At 39.1% G+C, this 22402-nt stretch overlaps 1 protein-coding gene across 4 annotated transcripts in view; it reads right to left on the bottom strand.

Moving 5' to 3' along the window:
• Positions 1-22402, bottom strand: part of PARN (poly(A)-specific ribonuclease) — a 170353-nt gene that overhangs the window by 85678 nt on the left and 62273 nt on the right. For all 4 annotated transcript variants that reach the window (XR_007358919.2, XM_075132767.1, XM_048867743.2 and 1 more), the window contains exon 21: positions 17126-17200. Coding sequence is in view for 3 of the 4 variants with exons in the window: in XM_075132767.1 (XP_074988868.1) it covers positions 17126-17200 (75 nt within the window). In the remaining variant the exon portion in view is untranslated. The remainder of the gene's footprint in view (positions 1-17125; positions 17201-22402) is intronic.

Genomic DNA, 22402 nt, shown 5'->3' on the forward strand with positions numbered 1-22402 from the left:
TCTCCATATTGGCTAAAATGCCATCAGCACTGCATTACTTATCCAATATAACATACTGAAGATAGCTCACTACATGTGAAGCATATTCCCAAATTTTATTTTGAGAGGCAGCTTTTCTAGAACATATTATGCAAAACGAAGTGGGGATTATCTTAAAAACCTCTGACTGGAAGAAGAAAAGGGTTCAACAACGGACTCTGAAGGTGTGTGGTACATCCTCACATCTCAGACAAGGATGTGGACAATTCACTCAGTTGAAATGAGGATTTTAACAGCAATCCAGGTGGACTAAAGATTTTGAGAGTTTTGTTGATTTTAAAGTTAAGTAAGTTCTAAAAAATGAATTTCAAAGTGTGTAGCTGTTTGACATAAGCTTTGTTTATCACAGCATTAAATTTCGTGTGATTAAATTTAGAGTATTTAATAGTGATTATGTTAAGAAGTTTGTGCTCCAAATAGGAACTAATCGGTTACAAACAAAATATTAATTGATTAGGTACATTTAAATTTGTTCTCTATTTTTCTACTTCAGTATAAAAGCCTTAAGAAAGTGATGCTCATGTATGATAGCCATTAAAAGCAAGAAATACTAAAATCAATATAACTAGCAAGCTAATCTTCTTAAAATATTAAATATCTACCCAGGGTACATTTAGACCAAAAACTGTTGCAGTAGAGAAGTGATAAAAACAAGTTTCATTCCACCACAACTACAGCTAGCAAAATACATGTGAAATCTTGAGCTCTGTGACGGAACAGAGAAAACAGGTTAACTGTCTTGACCATCAGCTCAGATATTAGTTTTTACAAATACTCAATGTTCAAGTTTTAGAAGAATGAAACCTGTTAGTTGCTGAATTCAATCATATTCAAAATGAGACATGCAAGAATTCTAAGTACAGTCCAGGTAACGTAAATTCTAACTTCAGAAATTTAAGACTACTAAAGTCTCTATAGTTTAAAGAAAACTGAAAAGTAACTAAAATTATTAAGGACAATCAATGTGCAGATTGAATTACATCCGAATCTGACGCTGTTCTTTACATTAAAGATTTATACAGTAATTCATCCCGAGCACATACAACGTCTCTCATAAAAAAGTTTATATTCACTTACATTTGAATGTCATTTACTGATACAAAGGGAACCCAGAGTCTGACTCACCTTCAAAGGAGAAATGGTGGCAAGTATCCTCTATATGTTTAAGGTAGCAGACCAATTAAGAACAGGAGTATCTTCTATTTTTGCAATGCACACACACTGAAGTACAATGATCTTGTGCTCCCTCTCCTGGATATACCACAGCAGTGAATATTCACAGACTTATGCATATTATATTAAAATTGAAGATGCTATTGCATTACAGAGCCACCAGTGTCCTTTATGAACCAAATCAAGGTTCACCAAGAGGATGAAAACTAGGTGTATTTAAAAAGGCAACAAACACATAGTTCTAGTCACCAATTCAGAGCTAGCAAAAAACTTCAAATTCAGACAGAAAATACTAGTCACAAAACCAATTTGTAAAGAGATTTGAGTCCTTTGGCTAGAGAATACAAGCAATGTATAGAATGAAATATGAACCCAGTAACAAGCAGATTAGGCAACATTTTAAGATGTTAATTTTAAGAAGTTAACTCCACCAATAGCACTGATCCTCTCTACATCTGAAATTAACATGTTTTCTCCCACTTATCAGGTGGTGATACCGAGACAGTTGCTCATCATCACCAAGCAAGTCAGTTGCACAGACCGTATTAGACCTATAGGTTCCTGACTCCTACCCTAACCTCTAATAATTCAAGGTGATTGAAGTCTCGTCAACTGCTACATAGAAACAAGAGCAGACAAGAATACACCCTGTAGCACATTGTCTATGGACAGAGGGAACAGCGTATCTATAACCTAAAGTTATGAAAGCTGAAAGAGGATGTGATATATAGCTCGACATAACAGCATGAAAAATCTTGAAAATAAAATTCCAAGTAATCAGACCATTATGACTTCAAAATACTCTCCTTTAAGAAGGTGGAGCTACACAGAACTAAGACTTCAAAATGGTGGACAAATTTTGTTTTAACATCTATAGTTCAAAACTGATTAAAATGACAAGGAGGGAACAGAAAAAAAATTACAAGAAACATGTCTGATTCACTGATTCAGTCTAACAGTGCGTACTTCAAGCCTGGTCTATAGTGAAAAAATCTTAAGATTTTGAAAGAGTTTAGTACTGTAATCTTATTTTAGCATAGTTATAACAATTAAAGGTTCAAATATTCTACCATCCATCAAAGGCAGCAATAAGGTGTTTACCTGGATTTGAAGCTGGGAATTTTATTTAATAATTTTAATTAAGACGACTACATCTGGAAATGACACTTTATAGTAGGGTCACAAAATGAGTAAACATCTATAAGTCTCTTCACAACATTTCTAAATGCATCACTAAATAGGAAGCACGTATGTCTGAAAAGACATTAAAGAATGCTGACACTGAGACATCTAAGACATAAGCCAAATCAGGCCACCTTACAAATGCAGAAATACCTTTGCCATGCTTTATCATTTAACTCAACTCCCAATAGTCAAGAGGAATTTATGCCCAATCCTCCACATATCCAGAGTTCCTGCTGCATATGTACTCTAATGCAAGATCTGAACCAATCAGACAGCTCTTCCAAATTAAGCATCAACCTCAACCAGTGGCAGTGAGGTGCTGAATTGCACAATGTATTCTGCTTGGTGACTTTGCAAGGTTATTCTTCTCTTACACACAGAAGATTTAGAAGCATTTTTAACTCAGGTTAAGGAATAGGACGTCATGTTTATTTTTGTATTGTTAACTATTTAAAAAATGAAGTTCACTAAATCACCAACACAGCAAGAGACCTTTAACAACGAAAAGAACAGGACTACTAGTGGGACCTTAGAGACTAACAAATCTATTTGAGCATAAGCTTTCTTTGTGGATACAGACGAACACATCTGCTACTCTGAAACCTTTATTAGCAAGTAATTCATGAACAAAGGAATTAAAATGAGCCTTATTTGAAATGAAAATAGAAAAGGATAGGATCCTTCTGAACATTCTGCTGGTACTGCTTGCTCTCTTCACCTCCTCCACATGGTATCCCTTCACTTGATTCCAGTGAGCATAACTAAAAATGGCATTCAAACGGAACCCAAAGGCTTTATACTGCAGCATTTGAATTTCTGGCACAAAGAAAGAGAGAGCAGCAGTGGGGAGAAACAAAGATTTTTGTTTGAATACTCAATCTCTGCAAATATGCAGGGCCTGGCAACTCAGCTATAAGGGCCCAGAAATATCCCGAAGTAGCGTGGGGCAACTCAAACATGCACAGTAGCTGTTTCTGAAACTATGTAAGAAATTTTAATTTAGGGCAAGCCGTCTTGCACGTCCCTCACACATTCACTGATGCTTGAGCCAATCAGTGCTTAGGGGCAAGGTAATGAACATAGGCGATAAAGACAGCCCTGTAGACTCAGCAGCTGACAGACACAGGACCAAGAGTGGTATTTGGTGAATTCCTGTAACACTCTGGACACAGGTGAATGCTATTTCAGCTTACTTATTAGGGAAGCCCTTCATTAGGATAACGTTTGATCCACTGCAGTGCTCTACAGACAGAGGAAGAGCTGGAAGGGGAGCATTTTTATCCCTTGAGGCTACACAGTCTATGGAAGTTGCATTTAGCTGTTAACTAGCTGCTTTTAACTGGGATTTTGTTCCAGTTAAAGATAAGAGGAAAGATCTTAATGAGTTGAAAGACTGTAAACGCGTCCCTGTCCCCCCACCACTGTTCCTCAGACGTTCTTGTCAACTGCTGGAAATGGCCCACCTTGATTATGACTACAAAATGTTCCCCCCACCGGTAATAGCTCACCTTACCTGATCACTCTCCTTACGGTGTGTATGGTAATACCCATTGTTTCATATTCTCTGTGTATATAAATCTCCCCACTGTATTTTCCACTGACTGCATCCAATGAAGTGAGCTGTAGCTCATGAAAGCTCATGCTCAAGTAAGTTTGTTAGTCTCTAAGGTGCCACAAGTCCTCCTTTTCTTTTTGTAATCACAGTACTTATCAACTGTTCTCTGTCAAATTGGGAGGGTGTATCCAGTGGGATCCTGCAGGGGTGAGTATTGGGTCTGGAACTATTCAATATTTTCTTAAATGACTTGGATAACGAAGTGCAGAGCATGCTTATAAAATCTGTGATGATATGAAGCTGGTAGGCGTAGCAAGCATTTTGGAGAACAGAATTAGAATGTAAAACAATGTTGATAAATTGTAGAACTGATCTGAAATCAACAACATGAAATTTGTACTACGGTTGGGAAGGAAAAATCAAATGTGCAACTACAAAATGGAGAATAACTGGCTTGGTAAGATCTGAAAAAGAGCTGGGGTTAGAGTGGATCAGAAATTGAATGTGAGTCAACAACGTGATGCAGTTGCAAAAAAGGCTAACATTCAGAGGTGTATTAACAGGAGAGTTGTATGTAAAACATGGGAGATAATTGTCTTACACTACTTGCTCAGGCCTCACGAGTACCGACCTGGAATACTGCATCCAATTCTAGACACCACGCTTTAGAAAAGATGTGCACAAATTGGAGAGATTCCAGATGAGAACAGCTAAAAAGATGAAATGTTTAGAAAATCTGTGGAAAAAGCTTTCAAGCGAGTTTGGGGAGGTTTTTAAGAACAAAGTTGGACAAACACCTCTCACGAATGGTCTAGATTTACTTGGTCCTGCCTCTATACAGCAGCTGGACTGGAGGACCTCTCAAGGTGCCTTCCAGCCCTACATTTCTATAACATTATGATATTCTTAACTAGCTCATCTCAGTTTATGGTGGGGGTCTCAAAGTCCTGGCCCGCGGGCCATCTGTGGCCCGAGAACCTCCCCACTGCTGGCTGCAGAGGAGAGATGCACGCAGCCACGCTGCTCACAATGTCTGCTGTAGGTGCTGCCCCCCACAGCTCCCACTGGCTGGGAGAGAGGGACAGAGATACCATCACTAGTCATCAGGCAGAGTCAGCCAGCATCATTAGTTGCCAGGCAGAGGCAGCCATGGAGGCAGCGTCACTTTTTTCCACAATGAATATAAACAAGTCAAACTACCGAACCCAACTATCTGATGCACACCGTGCTGCAATACTGAAGGTTTCAATTGCTCAGTCACTGAGGCCAAACATCAACAAACTGACAGAACTGAAGCGTTGCCAGGTGTCTAGCAAACACTAAAAACTCTCTGGCAGGCGAAGAATTGTATAATGTTGAATGAGAGTTTTATTATTTCTAAGAAATTCAAAATAAAAAAATATATAAACGTTTTCTTTTCTGAACACCATCTTCAGTGACATTATTGGCCCATTGGGAGGATTTGAGGACTGGCATTGGCCCTAAGGTAAATTGAGTTTGAGACCCCTGGCTTATGGGGACAAGATACCGCCCTCCAGAGCGATAGCCTTATAGAACTCTAGGGTACAACTATTTTTATATGCTGATCTTTTCCAGTTTGGATACAGGCTACAGATTTGTTTAATCAGAAACTGAGTCCAGTCAACTATTAACCCAAAGACTGGAATGCTGCTAGCTGTAAGGATCCTCAAGAGTTGCTTACTAGCAAGACTCTGAAGTGTTTGGAGAAGAACAGAGATGCTGCCATTCTTCTCAAGCTCTGAAGAATCCAGGTGACAAACTACATATGACCACACTACAGAAAGGGGGAAATCATCTCTAAGAAAGTCAGAGGGGAATGTGTGTACTAAAGTACAGAACTGTAGGTGTTATGTTGAAACTTTGCATTTAAATATATGTAACAGAAACAAAGATTGGCATCACTCATGTAGTCTGAGTTGCTAGCATTGAATTAAGTCTTTTTCAGTCATGTAATTTACCTGATAGCAAAAATAGATCAAACAAGATATGCCAAATTTCACATCTGCCCAAAAGTCACAAACTAAGGTCTACGCAACTGTTCAACTACCGATAATAAAGAACAAAAACTAATTTTTGCTATAGCACATAAGCAGAATGACCTCACCTCACATAAGAGTGGGGGCCATTGTTTGAATTGTAGGAAAAGGTGTGTGGCCACTTTAAAGGCTAGATAGCCAGAGAGTGACTCGCTGCAGCAGCTTCAGACTAGGTCAGCATGGGGACACTGCCCTATCCCTCCTCCCAGTCACTGGAAGAGAGGGGAAACTATTTAGGTCCATGCCAGTGCAGGAAAAGCCCATGTGGGTAGTTTAATACTAGGCTTTGTCATAACCCACTGAGGCCATTATGCTAATCGCTCCTTACACAGGAGGCTGTGAAGGAATTTTTTCCCTCACCACAGACGGGCCAAGGTGAGGTGGGGGCTTTTTCCATCTTCCCCACAGCGAGTTGGGGGCATAGTTTGGGAAGACATGCTGAAGAACTGGCACATGGCAGTGCAGGTATGGGAGAACCAAAACGACCTTTGGATGCTCAACACAAGGGGTCACCTAGTTGTTAGTGGATGTTAAAACACAGCCTTTTGACAGTAAAAAAAATTAAAACCTGGAAATCTTGTGTGTTTCGAATGACTGACTTTTGCTCCCAAGCTGAGTGTTATAGAAACAAATAGGTTTCAGAGGAACAGCCGTGTTAGTCTGTATTCGCAAAAAGAAAAGGAGTACTTGTGGCACCTTAGAGACTAACCAATTTATTTGAGCATGAGCTTTCGTGAGCTACAGCTCACTTCATCAGATGCATACCGTGGAAACTGCAGCAGACTTTATATACACACAGAGAATATGAAACAATACCTCCTCCCACCCCACTGTCCTGCTGGTAATAGCTTATCTAAAGTGATCAACAGGTGGGCCATTTCCAGCACAAATCCAGGTTTTCTCACCCTCCACCCCCCCACACAAATTCACCAGCAGGAGAGTGAATTTGTGTGGGGGGGTGGAGGGTGAGAAAACCTGGATTTGTGCTGGAAATGGCCCACCTGTTGATCACTTTAGATAAGCTATTACCAGCAGGACAGTGGGGTGGGAGGAGGTATTGTTTCATATTCTCTGTGTGTATATAAAGTCTGCTGCAGTTTCCACGGTATGCATCTGATGAAGTGAGCTGTAGCTCACGAAAGCTCATGCTCAAATAAATTGGTTAGTCTCTAAGGTGCCACAAGTACTCCTTTTCTTTTATAGAAACAAATAGGTATTTAGAAGAATTTATGGGTTAGGGAAGGAAGAAAGCAAGAGTGGCACTAGAAAAGAGACTGCTAGATATCCAGTTGGCTGCTCCCCGTATAGGGGGTGAGATCGTTAAGAAAGTACATTTTACGCCCATTTTTGACTTTAAACTTCAGAAGGTGGTGCAAGGATTGAACTCCTGCCAAGTATTCTGAAAACACTTCCATTTATGCTATGTGACACACAGTTTTCTCAATTAAATGCACGTATTTTTGGCTGCTGAAATTTTCTATAGATCTAGCATTTATGCATTTCACATATTTGGAAGACAGAGCTGGGGCTTATTCTGTTTTCTTTTAAGTGATTAATAACATTTCTAACCTTCTGGTGAACACTGTTCTGCTCCATTTCAAAACGGAGAGGACAAAGCACATGCTCTCATCTAGCACTACATTCTATCTTTTTTATAAAGCTAATGCACATGCTTAATTAAAAGAAAGTAAGATAATATTCTTTGTTACTTTTTCACATACAAGTAGTCCAAGCACAGGAAAACTGACTTGAGCAAAATGTAGTAATGTGATATATTTCTATAACTTTTTACAGAAAAAATAAGCTACTAAAGGTAAAGTTACACAAGTTAGAAAGTTTTCATTGTGTTATAGTGATTCCTATCTAATTCTCATGGGGTCACACTATGGTGCCAAGTTACTCAGCCTCCAATTTACACACTTTGAAATTTAAAAATCAAAAACTGTCTATAAAGTATAGGTCAGTTATGAATTCCATTTGCAATGTCCACATTTTATCTCAAACCTTTGCATTTTGCTGCAGAACATACTTAAAGTTGACATATATACACAAGCACTGTTTTTGTAGCCATGTTGGTCCCAGGATATTAGAGACAAGTTGGGTGAGAAAATATCTGTTATTGGGCCAACCTGAGTTGGTGACAGAGATAAGCTTTTGAGCTTACACAGAGCTCGTCATGATCTGAAGAGTGCCAAGCATACTCGAAAGCTTGTCTCTGTCAACACCACAAGTTGGTCCAATAAAAGATACCTCACCCAATTTGTCTCTCTAACACACAACTGGTGTAAAAGTAAACTGTACTTTGTTCAGATATTCTGAATATCTTGACTTAATAGTACCTACTGGCAGAATTAACAGACTGGAATTTTTATAAGAATACCTACAGTTTATAAAGCCACTATCAAATCTAGCAGAAAGGCGTTTTCATCAGTGCATTTTGTATGCGATAGATACACAAGTCATTAACTTTAAGTGCATGTGTATTACAGATGTGGTCGCCTCATCTCAAAAAAGATATACTGGCATTAGAAAAGGGAAACTAAAATGATTAGTGGTTTGGAACAGGTCCCATATGAGGAGAGATTAAAGAGACTAGGACTTTTCAGCTAGGAAAAGAGGAGACTAAGGGGGGATATGATAGAGGTATATAAAATCATGAGTGGTGTGGAGAAAGAGAATAAGGAAAAGTTATTTACTTGCTGCCATAATATAAGAACTAGGGGCCACCAAATGAAATTAATGGACAGCAGGTTTAAAACAAATAAAAGGAAGTTCTTCACACAGCGCACAGTCAACCTGTGGAACTCCTTGCCTGAGGAGGTTGTGAAGGCTAGGACTATAACAGGGTTTAAAAGAGAACTGGATACATTCATGGAGGTGAAGTCCATTAACGGCTATTAGCCAGGATGGGTAAGGAATGGTGTCCCTAGCCTCTGTTTGTCAGAGGGTGGAGATGGATGGCAGGAGAGAGATCACTTGATCATTACCTGTTAAGTTCACTCCTTCTTGGGCACTTGGCATTGGCCACTGTCTGTAGACAGGATACTGGTCTGGATGGACCTTTGGTCTGACCCAGTATGGCCATTCTTACGTTCATACTCCCCACCCCATTATCCAAGTCATTAATGAAAATATTGACTAGCTCCAGACCCAGGACAGACCCCTGTGTGATCCCACTAGACAGCCTACCAGTTTGACAGCAAATCACTGATATTTATTGAATACTGTGTTTCAGCCAGTTGTGCACAAATCTTATAGTAATTTCATCTAAATCACATTTCCCTACTTTGCTGATGAGACGGTCATGCGGGATTGTCAAAAGCCTTATTGTTAAAAGCTAAAAATCAAGATGTGATATATCTATTGCTACCCTCTACCCACTAGGCTGGTAACTTTATCATAAAAGGAAATTAAGGTTGGTTTGGCATGATTTATTCTTGAGAAATCCATGTTGGCTACTACTTATAACCCTATTATCCTGTGGGTGTTTACAAACTGATTGCTTAATAATTTGTTTCAGCATCTTTCCAGGTATTGAAGTTTGACTGACTGGTCTATAATTCCCTGGGTCCTCTTTGTTCCACTTTTTAAAGGCATGTACTATATTTGCCCTTCTCCAGTCTTCTGGGACCTCACCCATCCTCCATGAATTCTCAAAGATAACTGCTAACAGTTCCGAGATTGCTTCCAATAGTTCCTTAAGCACCTTATGTACTTCAGTACATGTTTATTGATTATTTGCAACTTTGAGTGGAAAATCATGGCAACTAGGATGAAGAATTCCTTCTAAGGATGGCTAGTAATGGCATAATGTCTGAGGAAAGAGGGTTTGAAGATAAGCAACCTTCCTGTGAACAAAGCAACTGCCCTCTCTATCTAGGAGGTAGAATTGGACCTGCAGGGATTCCCAAACACTTTTACAGAGCTCAGTGGCACTAAGACTTGACCTGGCAGGCTGTAGAATAGGACTACTCATATGGGTTTTGGGGAAGTAGATTGGTCATGATCTGGAAATTTTGAAAGGCTCTGAAAGTGATCTTACATTAGGAAGCCGTTGAAGATGACCTGGGGTGACCCTTTCCTGTACTGTTCTAGATTCACTATCAGGTAGTGCTGCCCTCAGAAATTATCCTCCAAGTTATCTTACTTTAGTGCACTGTTGAATAAAGTTGCAGCCACTTATCCAAAAATTTCAGATGTTTGTTTTCAATGGCCCCTTACCACCAGCCAAGAGAATTTTCTACCTGTTTAAACTGGAACTGCTAGAGGAGAAAGTCAGAATTTGTTCTCTCTCCAACCACTACATAGTCTCACTGAATTACTTTTGAAAACTGAATTATATCTATGTGGTAACAGTTGCAGCATGGCAGGTAGTTGACTGCATGAATGAATTTATGTGAAAGTGGCACCTTATTCAATAGACCTGGTCTATGTGTGATCTGGACTCTGCTCACTTCAAAAGCTAAGTTTATTTTACTTCCATCAGCACTGTAGAGTCAATATATCTAAGAGAAGATGCGCAGATTCCAAACAGGGTCACATCATTCAAATTGGTCATGTTCTGCTTACAGAATCTTTCTTGATCTGTGAATGAAAGAGGACTCAGCTTGACTTTCAGATCCCAAGTTGAGCTTGCAGAGCTGGCAGTTAGGAAAAAATGCATCAGGGAGACTAGAAGAAATATGAAACCCCAAAACTTCATTTACTACAATGCTTAGGAAAATGGACTGACACCACCTTTTATTCACATGTGCAGCACTTCAATATTGATTCTGAAAGCCATGTACTTTCAGCCAACCTTGATGACATTTCTCCAGATTAACAGGCACCTAAACAACTACCATAAAACCCTTCTCCCATTTTAATTATACACACTGTATCAAGATTAAAACTGGAAGAGATTTAAAACCTTTAAAAATATTATTTGTTTGGTAATGTTATTTTGAAAGGATGATGATTTTCTGCCTTGGCTAAAACCCAGTTAAAACAAAACATATTGTGCTAGAAAAGTGTGTATTAATTATTTCACATGCAGTTTACCCTCAAATTTCTTACAAGAAAGTCTTTCAGGTTTCAAACCCTGAACCACTCAGCATTTATGGTGTTGTTGGTCTCATCATAGAATCATAGACTTTAAGGTCAGAAGGGACCATTAGGATCGTCTAGTCTGACCTTCTGCACAACGCAGGCCATGGAATCTCACCCACCCACTCCTGTAACAAACCCCTAACTTATGTCTGAGCTACTGAAGTCCTCAAATCGTGGTTTAAAGACTTCAAGGTGCAGAGAATCCTCCAGCAAGTGACCCGTGCCCCACATTGCAGAGGAAGGTGAAAACTCCCCAGGGCCTCTGCCAATCTGCCCTGAACGAAAATTTCTTCCTGACCCCAAATATGGTGATCAGCTAAACCCTGAGCATGTGGGCAAGACTCACCAGCCAGAGACCCAGGAAAGAATTCTCTGTAGTAACTCAGATCCTACCCCATCTAACATACCACCACAGGCCATTAGGCATATCTACTGCTAATAGTTGAAGATCAATTAATTGCCAAAATTAGACTATCCCATCATATCATCCCTTCCATAAACTTATCAAGCTTAGTCCTGAAGCCAGATATGTCTTTTGCCCACACTGCTTCCCTTGGAAGGCTGTTCCAGAACTTCATTCCTCTGATGGTTAGAAACCTTAGTCTAATTTCAAGTCTAAAACTTCCTGATGGCCAGTTTATATCCATTTGTTCTTGTGTCCACATTGGAGCTTAAATAATTCTTCTCCCTCCGTGATATTTATCCCTCTGATATATTTATAGAGAGCAATCATATTGCCTTTCAGCCTTCTTTTGGTATACTGTAGGTCAAGTCAACACTACCACATTCAATCCTGATTAAATAATTTCTAAATCAGAACAAACAAAACTATTACTTATTCTACCGTAACTGTGCTTCTTTAAGATACTGTAATCAGTGTGGATCCCACATAGATGTTCATGTGCTTGCACAGGACCAAATCTATTTATAGCAGCAGCATGCATCCAGGCTGCATGTACTCTGTGTACCAATATCAGGGCATAACAGGTGGGGTGGCCGCAATCCTCTTAGTTTCCTCACAGTTCAAAGCCCATGTAGCTGAGGACTTTGAGAAGTGGGAATGGAGGTGGGTTATGAGACCCCCATTGACTACAACATCTCAGAGAAGCACAGTTATTGTGAGGTAAAGTAACCATTCTTTTTTTCAAGTATGTGTCAGTGTGGATCTCACTGTAGATCACTGGCAAGAAGTACCCTTCCCGGATGGTGGGTATGAAGTCTCAGTTGTATTAGTAAAACTGACTGGAGTACCACTCTTCCAAACTAGCATCTGCCATTACAGCCATATCAAATGCATAATGCTTAACAAAGGTCAATAGTTTGGCTCCACATGGCTGCCTTACTGACCTCAAAGATCAGCTCACTCTGTAGGAGGCAGAAAGTGTTGAAGTATGCCCTGGTGGAGTATGTCTTGACGTTCAGAGGAAGAGGTTTCCCAGCCAACTGATATCAGATGAAAATACAATGTATGAACCATTCTGAGATTCTCTATAAAGAGATGGTTTACCCTTTTGATGCGCCAGACATGGCCATGAGGAGGTGGGGAGAGAATCTCAAAGGCTTGGTTCTGTTGAGGTAATAAAGCAGGGCCTTAGACATATCCAGTATATGAAGTTTCTTCCCCGCCCCCCCAACTCCGTGAGGAATGTGGCTTCAATAAGATGACTGGTAAGGTAATAAACCAGTTCAAAGGGAATTCGGAGAGCTAGGGTGTGGTTTCGTCACTTTCTTGTACCTCTGGAACGATGCGTATGGCAGTTCAGCCACAAGGGCCTGCATTTCACGACTCTTCATGCTGATACAATGGCTATGACTCAGACAGTTGAATGTGGGGTGGTATAATGAGCATCCTGATAAGGGTTCAAAGCTCTAAGAGGACAACACTGAGATCCCACGTGAGACTTAGGTCTCTAATCAGAAGGCAGACATGAAGGCCCCTGAGGAATTTTGATAACACAGGATGTGAACAAGTTTAACAAGTTCGTAAAAGCATTTTCACAGATTGTTCTTTTGATCATTAAGGGATAACGAAAGAAAATCCCATCCTCACAATCTATCAGTATCCTGGAGATGATGCTGCAGATGGAAGCTAGCTTGTGTACATTTACTGAAGCTGGAAATTACACCATCAGACCCAGTGCAGACATACCCTTAGTGGGTTAAAATGACCCGTTAGGTCTTATCTTGTAAAAATGTAATGCCTATTTCCAATCCTAAATTTACCTACCAAATCAAATCCAACGAACTTTATAATTTAACAACTAACCTTTAACATCTCAAAATCTCCTTCGGATCCCTATTGCAAAGACAGATGTCCAGTCTTTGTTAATCTCTACATGGACTATCACACCACCTTGCTCTGTGGCCTACCTGGATCCCACCACTACACTGTACTCAAAACACTGCTGCTAAAATCATTTAACATTAGGTGTAGCTAGAACAGCAAGCACTACCCTCCTCCCAGTGTCCTTCATTCCTTGGAGTTTTCTTATATGAGAAATGACTCAATCCTGTCAGCTCAACTTCAATGTCCTGTTCAGCTCTAATCCCACCTACATGTATGGTCTCTTTGCCCATCACACAACACTAAGACCATTACTCAATCAGCTCCTCTCACCATTATGATGTGTGACCTTCTCCCAAGCTGTTCACTACACCTGAAATGACCACTTTGACCCCAAATCAATCCAGCCTTCTTCAAGGCCCACTTGATTAGCATGCATGCTATCTTCTGCAATAAATATAGTTTAAGCAGCGGAAACTGTGATGCAAACAAAGATATAAATCAAATATCTGGAGCTGGTCAACATTTCTCATTTGAAACTTTTGACAAATGGTTTTTGTCAATAAAAAAATGCCCACGGGACATATCCAATTAATGACATTTTTGGGGTTTACATCAAAAAACTGAAAACTCAAGAAAAAAATGTTAGGTTTGGGAAATTAGTCAGTTTTTTGATGAAAAACAGAAGACATTGAGAAATTTTTCAATGAAAACTTGTTTTCAAATGTCTTCATTGGAAATGTTTTGTTCCTAACCATCCGAAAAAAAATCAATTAAGCCAATAAATAAAATGGAATACTAGGCAAGTAAAAAAAGTAGCACTCTTACAGCCTTATACCTGGGATGGCTAAAGTTTTTAGAACTACTGCTTGTCTAACATCACTCCCTATATGTCATGTCTAACACTGTAAACCCTTTAATGACAGGGACCAGTTATTTGACCACTAACCATGCCTGTTTATAGTGCAGAATATTTCTAAGGGACTACGTAGACAGACCCTAGCTTTGCACTTCTGATTACGGGTTAATTAAAAATCACAAAGAACTTTAATGAAAGTAAAACAGACATGTACTTTAGGCACTAGACAAAAGAATGCTGCCTAATTAAAGTGAGGTTTCAGAGGAGCAGCCATGTAGTCTGTATCCGCAAAAAGAAAAGGAGTACTTGTGGCACCTTAGAGACTAACAAATTTATTTGAGCATAAGCTTTCGTGAGCTTATGCTCAAATAAATTTGTTAGTTTCTAAGGTGCCACAAGTACTCCTTTTTTAATTAAAGTGATTTACACCAGTAGTTCAACCTATTTACCATTGTGGATCACATATGCAGCTTTCCATGTGTTATGTGGGCAGCAGCCACACAATATATATACTACCTGAGGATGTCACATGGGCTGCAGCTGTGTGCTGATTGGGCCGCAAGCAGCTGGTGGGCCACAGATTGAGAACCACTGATTTACGCCCTCCTCAGGGTCACTAATTTGATAGTTTGAATTAGCTACCCTATTGAGGTGCATCTTAACTTAGGTTTACTATATGGTAGCAGTGAATTGTAAAATATAAATTAATGTATTTTGATTTCCAAAGCAAGCATATGTATATACAGTCAATTTTTTAAATTCATTCAAGAATAAGCCACTTATTTAGCCACTTTATTTTCTGAAAATATGTTTGGACTTTTTTTTTTTTAAACTTTTGTAAGTAAACAGTGCTCTCATTCCCCTTCCCATAGTGAGCAGTAATTTCCCTATTGGACCTTGTGTGTGTCTAGAGGTCAGTGTTTTAAAGAAGGTCATTGACTACTTATCAGTATGAAATTGGCGATGAGGATTAAGTAAGGTTACAAGGTTTAAACATTAATATAAAGTATTCTGTCCAATAGCATTAGGAGTCTGCTTTCTATTTTGTGTGTCAGAATCAATACATACTCGGAGAAAAATGCATTCAACAACTCAACTGTTTGAAGATTTCTGAACGCTAATACCTCCCCTCATCTCTTTCACTAGACCCCATGGGTTTACTCCACAGCTGAGTTGGCAAGTTCCCTGAATGATTGTCAAAAGGGAAAACAACCCATGATATTAGGCTACGACTGTCGCATAGCATTTCAGAACAGTGTTAAAAATTCCATAACACAATAAAGTATTCTGTTTGTAATATATCAACCAACTACCTTAATACAGTTATACTATTAGAGAAAGTTAGTTTTAATGCCTGAATTTGATTTAAAGTGAATGAAGTTTGGCATCTGAAGTATTTAGGCATATTTCTACCTATTCAGCTGTACACAACCTTTGTGTTCCTGCTTTAAGATAACTGATGTTTTCTTGAACAAACTACTGATGAGGAAAAGCCTTTACAAAACTTTGTTTTGGTAATAAGCCAATCAACTCTGGGACCAAGGAAAGTCTGCAACAGTGAGCAGCTTGGCAAAGCTCACTAAGTGTTCAGTACAATAAAGAAGAGCTAAGCAAACTTAAGCTGCCCAAGCTAGAAAGTGGACTTTACACAAGCACTCCAGTAGAGACTGAACATGGACAGAATCATGTTTTAAGCATGTGAATGTTCAAACATTGGCAGCCCAAATTAAGTACAAACTAATTTTCATCTTTCCTAAAACGTCTTGGTCCTCTTCTACAATAAAGACAGAAGGGTACTTTGTACTGCTGATGCCTTTGGCAGATCATGAAACATCTAAGCAGATAGGTCACACCTTAAGGTAGTTGGAAACACAGACAGCTAGTGAAAACCTTCACAATTTTGCTCTACAGAGACTACCATTTGGTAGGCTTAGTGAGGAAGGGGAGAGAAAGAAGAGAAGAGAAGAAAAGAAACTGGAAGCCAGGGAACTGGGTTTGTTTAGTCTGGAAAAGAAGACAGAGGGGACAGGATAGCAGTTTTCAAGTATGTAAAAGGTTGTTACAAGGAGGAGGAAGAAAAATTGTTCTTCTTAACCTCTGAGGATAGGACAAGCAGCAATGGGGTTAAATTGCAGCAAGGGAGGTTTAGGTTGGACATTAGGAAAAACTTCCTGTCACGGTGGTTAAGCACTGGAATAAATTGTCTAGGGAGGTTGTGGAATCTCCATCAATGGAGATTTTTAAAAGCAGGTTAGACAAAGACCTGTCAGGAATGGTCTAGATACTTAGTCCTGCCATGAGTGCAGTGGACTGGACTAGATGACCTCTCAAGGTCCCTTCCAGTTCTATGATTCATGATATGCAGGCAGCAGTGTGGACAGGGAAAACATGGAGTTTCAGTTTGTTTTACTACAAGAACTACTCAACTAGTTGCAGTGAAGCCTATAAACCCAAAACGTGCACTGGAGCTACAACAGCCTGGTGGCCCTCTGCATAATACTTCTCGACTTCACAGTGCTGTGCACCTTGGCACCTACCCATTCTGCTGGCTTCTTTTATGATGCTCAGGAAGCAAACTGTGCAGGAGAACAAATGGGTTCTGAATCCCTGTCTACCTCAACTGGCTCTAATAGTTCAACAAAATTCCCATACCTGTTTGCATTGCTGTTATGTCAATGATACTCATACACAAAGAGAAGTGGTTGATACCAAGTGACAGTGGCTTATTAAGAGAAACATAGTGGCAAATGAAATTCCTACTATTTGCCAGCTAGAAGGAAATTATGGACTGAGGAATTTTAGAAGAGACAGTAGCAACCCTTTCAATGTCTGTTTATAGTGCGAACAGGCAAACCTTACAATGAGGTGATTCCAAAAACACTTACCTATTTGTACTTGTTCTGGCTGGCTAAGTGACACAAATGCTGATGTATCATCAATCCAAGATACCTGAATATTACCTAGAAATGCAGAACAAACAAGAATCATCATAACAGTTATGACATTTCACACAGTCTAACAGGTTCACTCCGTGCACTGATGTGCCATGGGATGGGTAAAGTCACATGCTTTATAGTAACTAGAGTTTGAGATGATTATGTCTACTTGGATCTTATTGTAGTGCGTACCCCTAACATACATGAGCCCAGAATCTTAACCACAAGTGGGCATGAAGAACTGAGCACCCTCAACCTCCACTCATTTCCTTCAGTAATATAGGCAGCTAGAAGACTTAGTTACAAGTGGGGAAGGAGGGTGGGTCATAGTAACCACATGGACAAAGGCATCTCTAAGCCACTCCACTTACTGAAAATTAGGTAACCTTTGCAAGCATTTGTCCACCTGCATACCACTGTCAGTGACTGACCAGCAGTTAACTCAAGGAGCTGGGTGATAAGACTCCTATCTAAAAAACGACTAAGACAGACCTGCCTAATCTGATCTAGAAGCTGCTACAATGGAGTAATGACTGGTAAATATATAAGCAAAACTCCAAGTAGCTGCTCTACTTCTCAGAAATAGAGATTCCCCTAAAATGAGCCATAGGAGTATCTGCACTAGCTTGAAAAGGGAGGATTACTTTGCTCAATATGTAAGAAACAAATACAATCTGAAACCTACTTTGAGTGTCTAGGTGGCAACAAATCATTCCTTGGATTTATTAGCAAAAGCTACCACAAGCCTGCAAGAGTTTCAGAATGACTGTTTTAAATAATGTTATTACAGCCTTGTCCTCTTATTTATGTGTATAAAACTTATTCTCTGTGGGAGAATCAGGAGGCTTGGGAAAAATACTGGCAGATGTATAAACTAATTTAAAAGCCGAATTACAACTCTGTGCTTATGGAATACAGCATATATGCACAGGGGACCCATCACCATTAAAAAGAGCAGCAGCACAACATTAAAATCCCAGGTTGGAAAGTTTCTAACCGGTAGAACTATGAGTCAATCCTGTTGGAAATGTGGATAGAGTGGTGTGGAGGAAAACTGAATGACCCTCAATCTGTGGATGATGCACAGAAACAGCTGCCAAATGCGCTCGAACAGAGCTGATTGAGAGTCCTGAGTATTCTAGAGACAACAAAAGACTCCAAGGGTTGAGAGTGCCTCTGAACGGACTACAATGAAAAAATCTTTCATTCAGCTTTATAGGTTACGCTTGTAAAGGCCTTTCTGCTCTGCATCAAAAACTCAAACGGTCATCAAATAGAATTGAACCAGCTAATCTCCATGTCATCAGTTGTAGAGACACGAGATCTAGATGGAACACTAGATTATGATTCTTTGGAATGATGTCCAGAAGATTTTGAAGTGGAAGAAGTGGGTGAATTGATGGGTGTATTGGGTCAGAAAAAAACTGATGTGCCCAGGCTGGTTTTTGCATTATCTGGGCTGTCCCAGCACACATTCCTGAGCACTCTGGGAATTAGTGGAATGGGGATACCATAGTAGCTTCTTTTCCCACTGAATCAGAAATGCCTCTGTTAGGGGACCTCACCCTCCGCCTAGTTGTAGAATACTTTATCTAAAACTAAGTCCATTAGTCCCTATCGGTGGTGACTGAGCCTTTCCTGCTGTGAGGATCTGCATGTTTTGAACCCCTGTGAAATAAAGAGCTATTGAGTTGATTTAATGAAGAATACACCATTCTCACAAAATAAACTGCTTCATGATAAGGGGGAATATCGTGCACCCCTCTGTTTATATAATGCATCGCCATCATATTGTCTCTCTTGGGATCTTGATAGTGCTGTCCCAAAGGAAGGGCAAGAAAGCCTTGCAGACTAGACAAACAGCTCTGAGTAGAAATACATTTATTTAACTGACTTTGTCCAAGGCAATAGACCTGAACCTGAAGGTTGTTTAAGGCCTCTTGTACCCTAGAAAACTTTTGCTGGCATAGATATGCCAGCAAACCCTCCAACTGTAGATACAGTTTATACTGGCATAAGAGTTCTTCTGCCAGCCTAACTCAATTTACTACTACAAATCAAATTCCAAAGTAGGTGTTCAGACATGTGACTAGAAACAGCAAAATGTAGCATGCTCTCAGACAAAGTTTGTCTCAATTAAATCTCAATCACAAATTAACAATCTTTTCAGATCAATACTGATAGAAACTGATTCCAAGTGTAAGTTAGTTTAATAATTTTAGCTTTCTAACCTATTCAGATAGGTTACAGAATGCTTTTTGAAGCTCAGATAATAAAGTGCTGCTTGTTTTTGCTATGATTAATCATCCTGAGCTTTTTATTCTTTAGTTTGCAAGTTAAGTACTGTACCTCTGAGTGGCCAGGTGTTCAGGATGTAAATTACAATAATCTGAAGACCACAAGAAACAATTGATTCAATATGGTTTCTGACAGCCACAAACTGAGTAACTGTTTCTAGTTCAGGACTTTAATAACAGAAAGCTCAATCGTCCTGTAAACGAAGTTTATCACTTAAGTGCAAGTTCTCTGAAGTTATGTTTATACATCATTGCATTTCAAGAGGTTCAAGCGTCTCCATTATTCTAATAGTCCAGAATGTTTTAGGAATGTGGATCCCTGCCCTCCTGTGGGGAAGAGATTCAGTACAGTGGGGAGAATTATGCTACTAGCCTTTGCAGGTGGCATAACAGTTCTTTGAGTATAAGGATTCAGAGTCAGGCAAAAGAGTTGAGATGAGAGTGCACAATATGCATCTGGTAATGACCTGTTAACCTCACACTAGCCAGAAGAAACCTTTTCGTGGCCGCTTTAACCCTGCTCCAAACATATCTTAAAACAGTTTACTATACTGATTATGTCAGGCAGTATCATTTTTTTCAATTTATTTTAAATTTTGATTAATTCATATTAACTTATTTCATTGGCATCCAGATGGATGGTTATGTCACATCCTTCAAGTCTTCTTGCATTTGCCATTCTACAGTTCTACCCTTCATTACTGGATTCTGACCCAATTTGTACTCATTTTCCTTGATACTTGCTCATTTCACCATCTTTAATCCATCAATACAAGGGATGTTAAGAGATTCATAGATATTAAGGTCAGAAGGGACCATTATGATCATCCAATCTAGTTCAATACTAAAAACCAGATACCAGGTTAAATATTATTTTGGGGCACGAACATAAAAATCTGCAATCCAAAGTGAGTGAACCCCAAAAGGAATTCTTATGCAATTCCTCATGCTGATCAGAGAGTCTAGGCAAAAGAAGTTTGCTCATATTTGAGCTGACCTTTGATTAAGAGTATGTTAACTGAAGAGAAATAGGCTATAGAAGCAGGATAGACTAGTAAGCTAGGTCATCCAGCAAATGTGGTAAGCACTCTTAATAAATTTTGTAAATACTGTATATTTCACGAGTATGGTGAAAGGATAATAGGTGTCTGAAAAATAGACACAGCTGTGCTGCAAGTACAGTATTTAACAAAAAACATAGCTGGATGCCAACTTACATACTGTAACACCAAGCCAAATATAAGACATTCACTAGAGTACAGAACACTAACTAGCAGGAGAGAGCTGAGCCAGGAAGAGTTCTCAGTTTTGAGACATCTAATACAGGCCAACTTTACAATCTGAGAAGTGACATTTTAGCCTAGCCTACAAGGTCATGAGTTGTCAAACAGATTTTTGCCCCCATTAAAAAAAGTTTACACCTTCACTTTTAAGTATTATTAGAACTTATTTTATCCAAACGGCAGTAGATGAGACTTAAATTTGCCATTTCTGAGGAAAAGCTGCCGGTGTTAATATTTGGTCTCAATATTTTAGTTTTTATATTTATTTTCCTTAAATTAAAATTATGTGACAACCTAAAATACAGGAATTATCTTCTTGGACAGCACATTGCACTATAATGCTTAAGTGAATTATACATTATTCAAACAATATGTATGAGAGGATATGCTAAGACTTGCCCTGTTTTCATGTTAAAGATTGGCTGAGTACCATATAGGTCACCCTGAAGCTGCAAACAACTTCTGGACATCTGCTCCCAGGACAGTGGAAACAGTTTTAAGACTTTATCTTGTGGGCAGGGGGTTAGGGCAGGTACTTGTACAGCATTTGCCAGTTAAGTAACTGAGAATGGTTAATAGAAACTATACAATTAACCTTTCTGGCTGGAGGACAGAGTGCAAAGATAGCAAGAACAGCTGGAGGGGGTGGTCAAGAAATCTATCTTCAGCTGGGAATGGAAAGGCCAGAAATGCTCAGAGCACAAACAGAATGGAAAACTTTCACGTGACCTGTATAACCTTTCCTCAAATTTCTTTAATACACACTGAATTCCTCCAGAGTATATGGGAGGTATTTAGTACATATTACTATATTAGAAGGGTTTAAAAAAAAAAAGCTGGGCAGTTCACCTTAAAGTACCTTTTTTATTTTTAAAACATAAAAATGTATAAAGTTAGATTAAATATTAGTTTTATGACAGACATTAACACACTTTCATCATAATTAGTAAAGCTTGAACACAAATGCTCAAGCAACAGTGGTGTTACAACCAAGCAATGTGGAATATGAAGTATAGATGTGCAGGAGCGCATAAGGTTTCTCAACATATGTTTCAAATGTTGGTTTAAAGTGACTTTAAGAAGTCAAATTACCACCTATGTAACACCTGAATTATTAAAACTGAATTTTAGAAAATCCAATGTTATTTGTGCATTTCACATTTTGATCACCAAGCTTAGACAATGAAAACAGATTATCATCCATTTTTCCTCCCCCGCTAAATGATTCTCTTGCACTAGCAAAATGCTATGTTTAGTCTGATTAAGTCCAACTCACTCATTCTGGTGAATTTAAAAAAAAAAACAGTTTGGTAATAGTTTGACAATACTTTGAGTCTAAGTTACCTATAATTAGCAAGGACTGAACAAAGGCTATGAATTCAGCATAAAACCTTGGTTAAGTACGATCACATCTGTCATCAAATGATTCTTGAATATTTAATACCATTTCAAGAGGTTAAAGAGATAAAAATAATGTTTTAAGGATTTCACAGTCCTGTGCTGAGATTTCTTTAGGCTCTGACCAGCACTCATTATGAAAGGGTAAGAAAATTTGTTTAAAAAAATGCAGTATGAAACATTTTAAAATAATAAAAACAGGAGTGGTAAATAATGAAGACGACTGGTCACTGATACAGAGCAATCTA

This window comes from Caretta caretta, chromosome 10, assembly GCF_965140235.1.
Source record: "Caretta caretta isolate rCarCar2 chromosome 10, rCarCar1.hap1, whole genome shotgun sequence".
In the NCBI taxonomy this organism is placed as follows: domain Eukaryota; kingdom Metazoa; phylum Chordata; order Testudines; family Cheloniidae; genus Caretta; species Caretta caretta.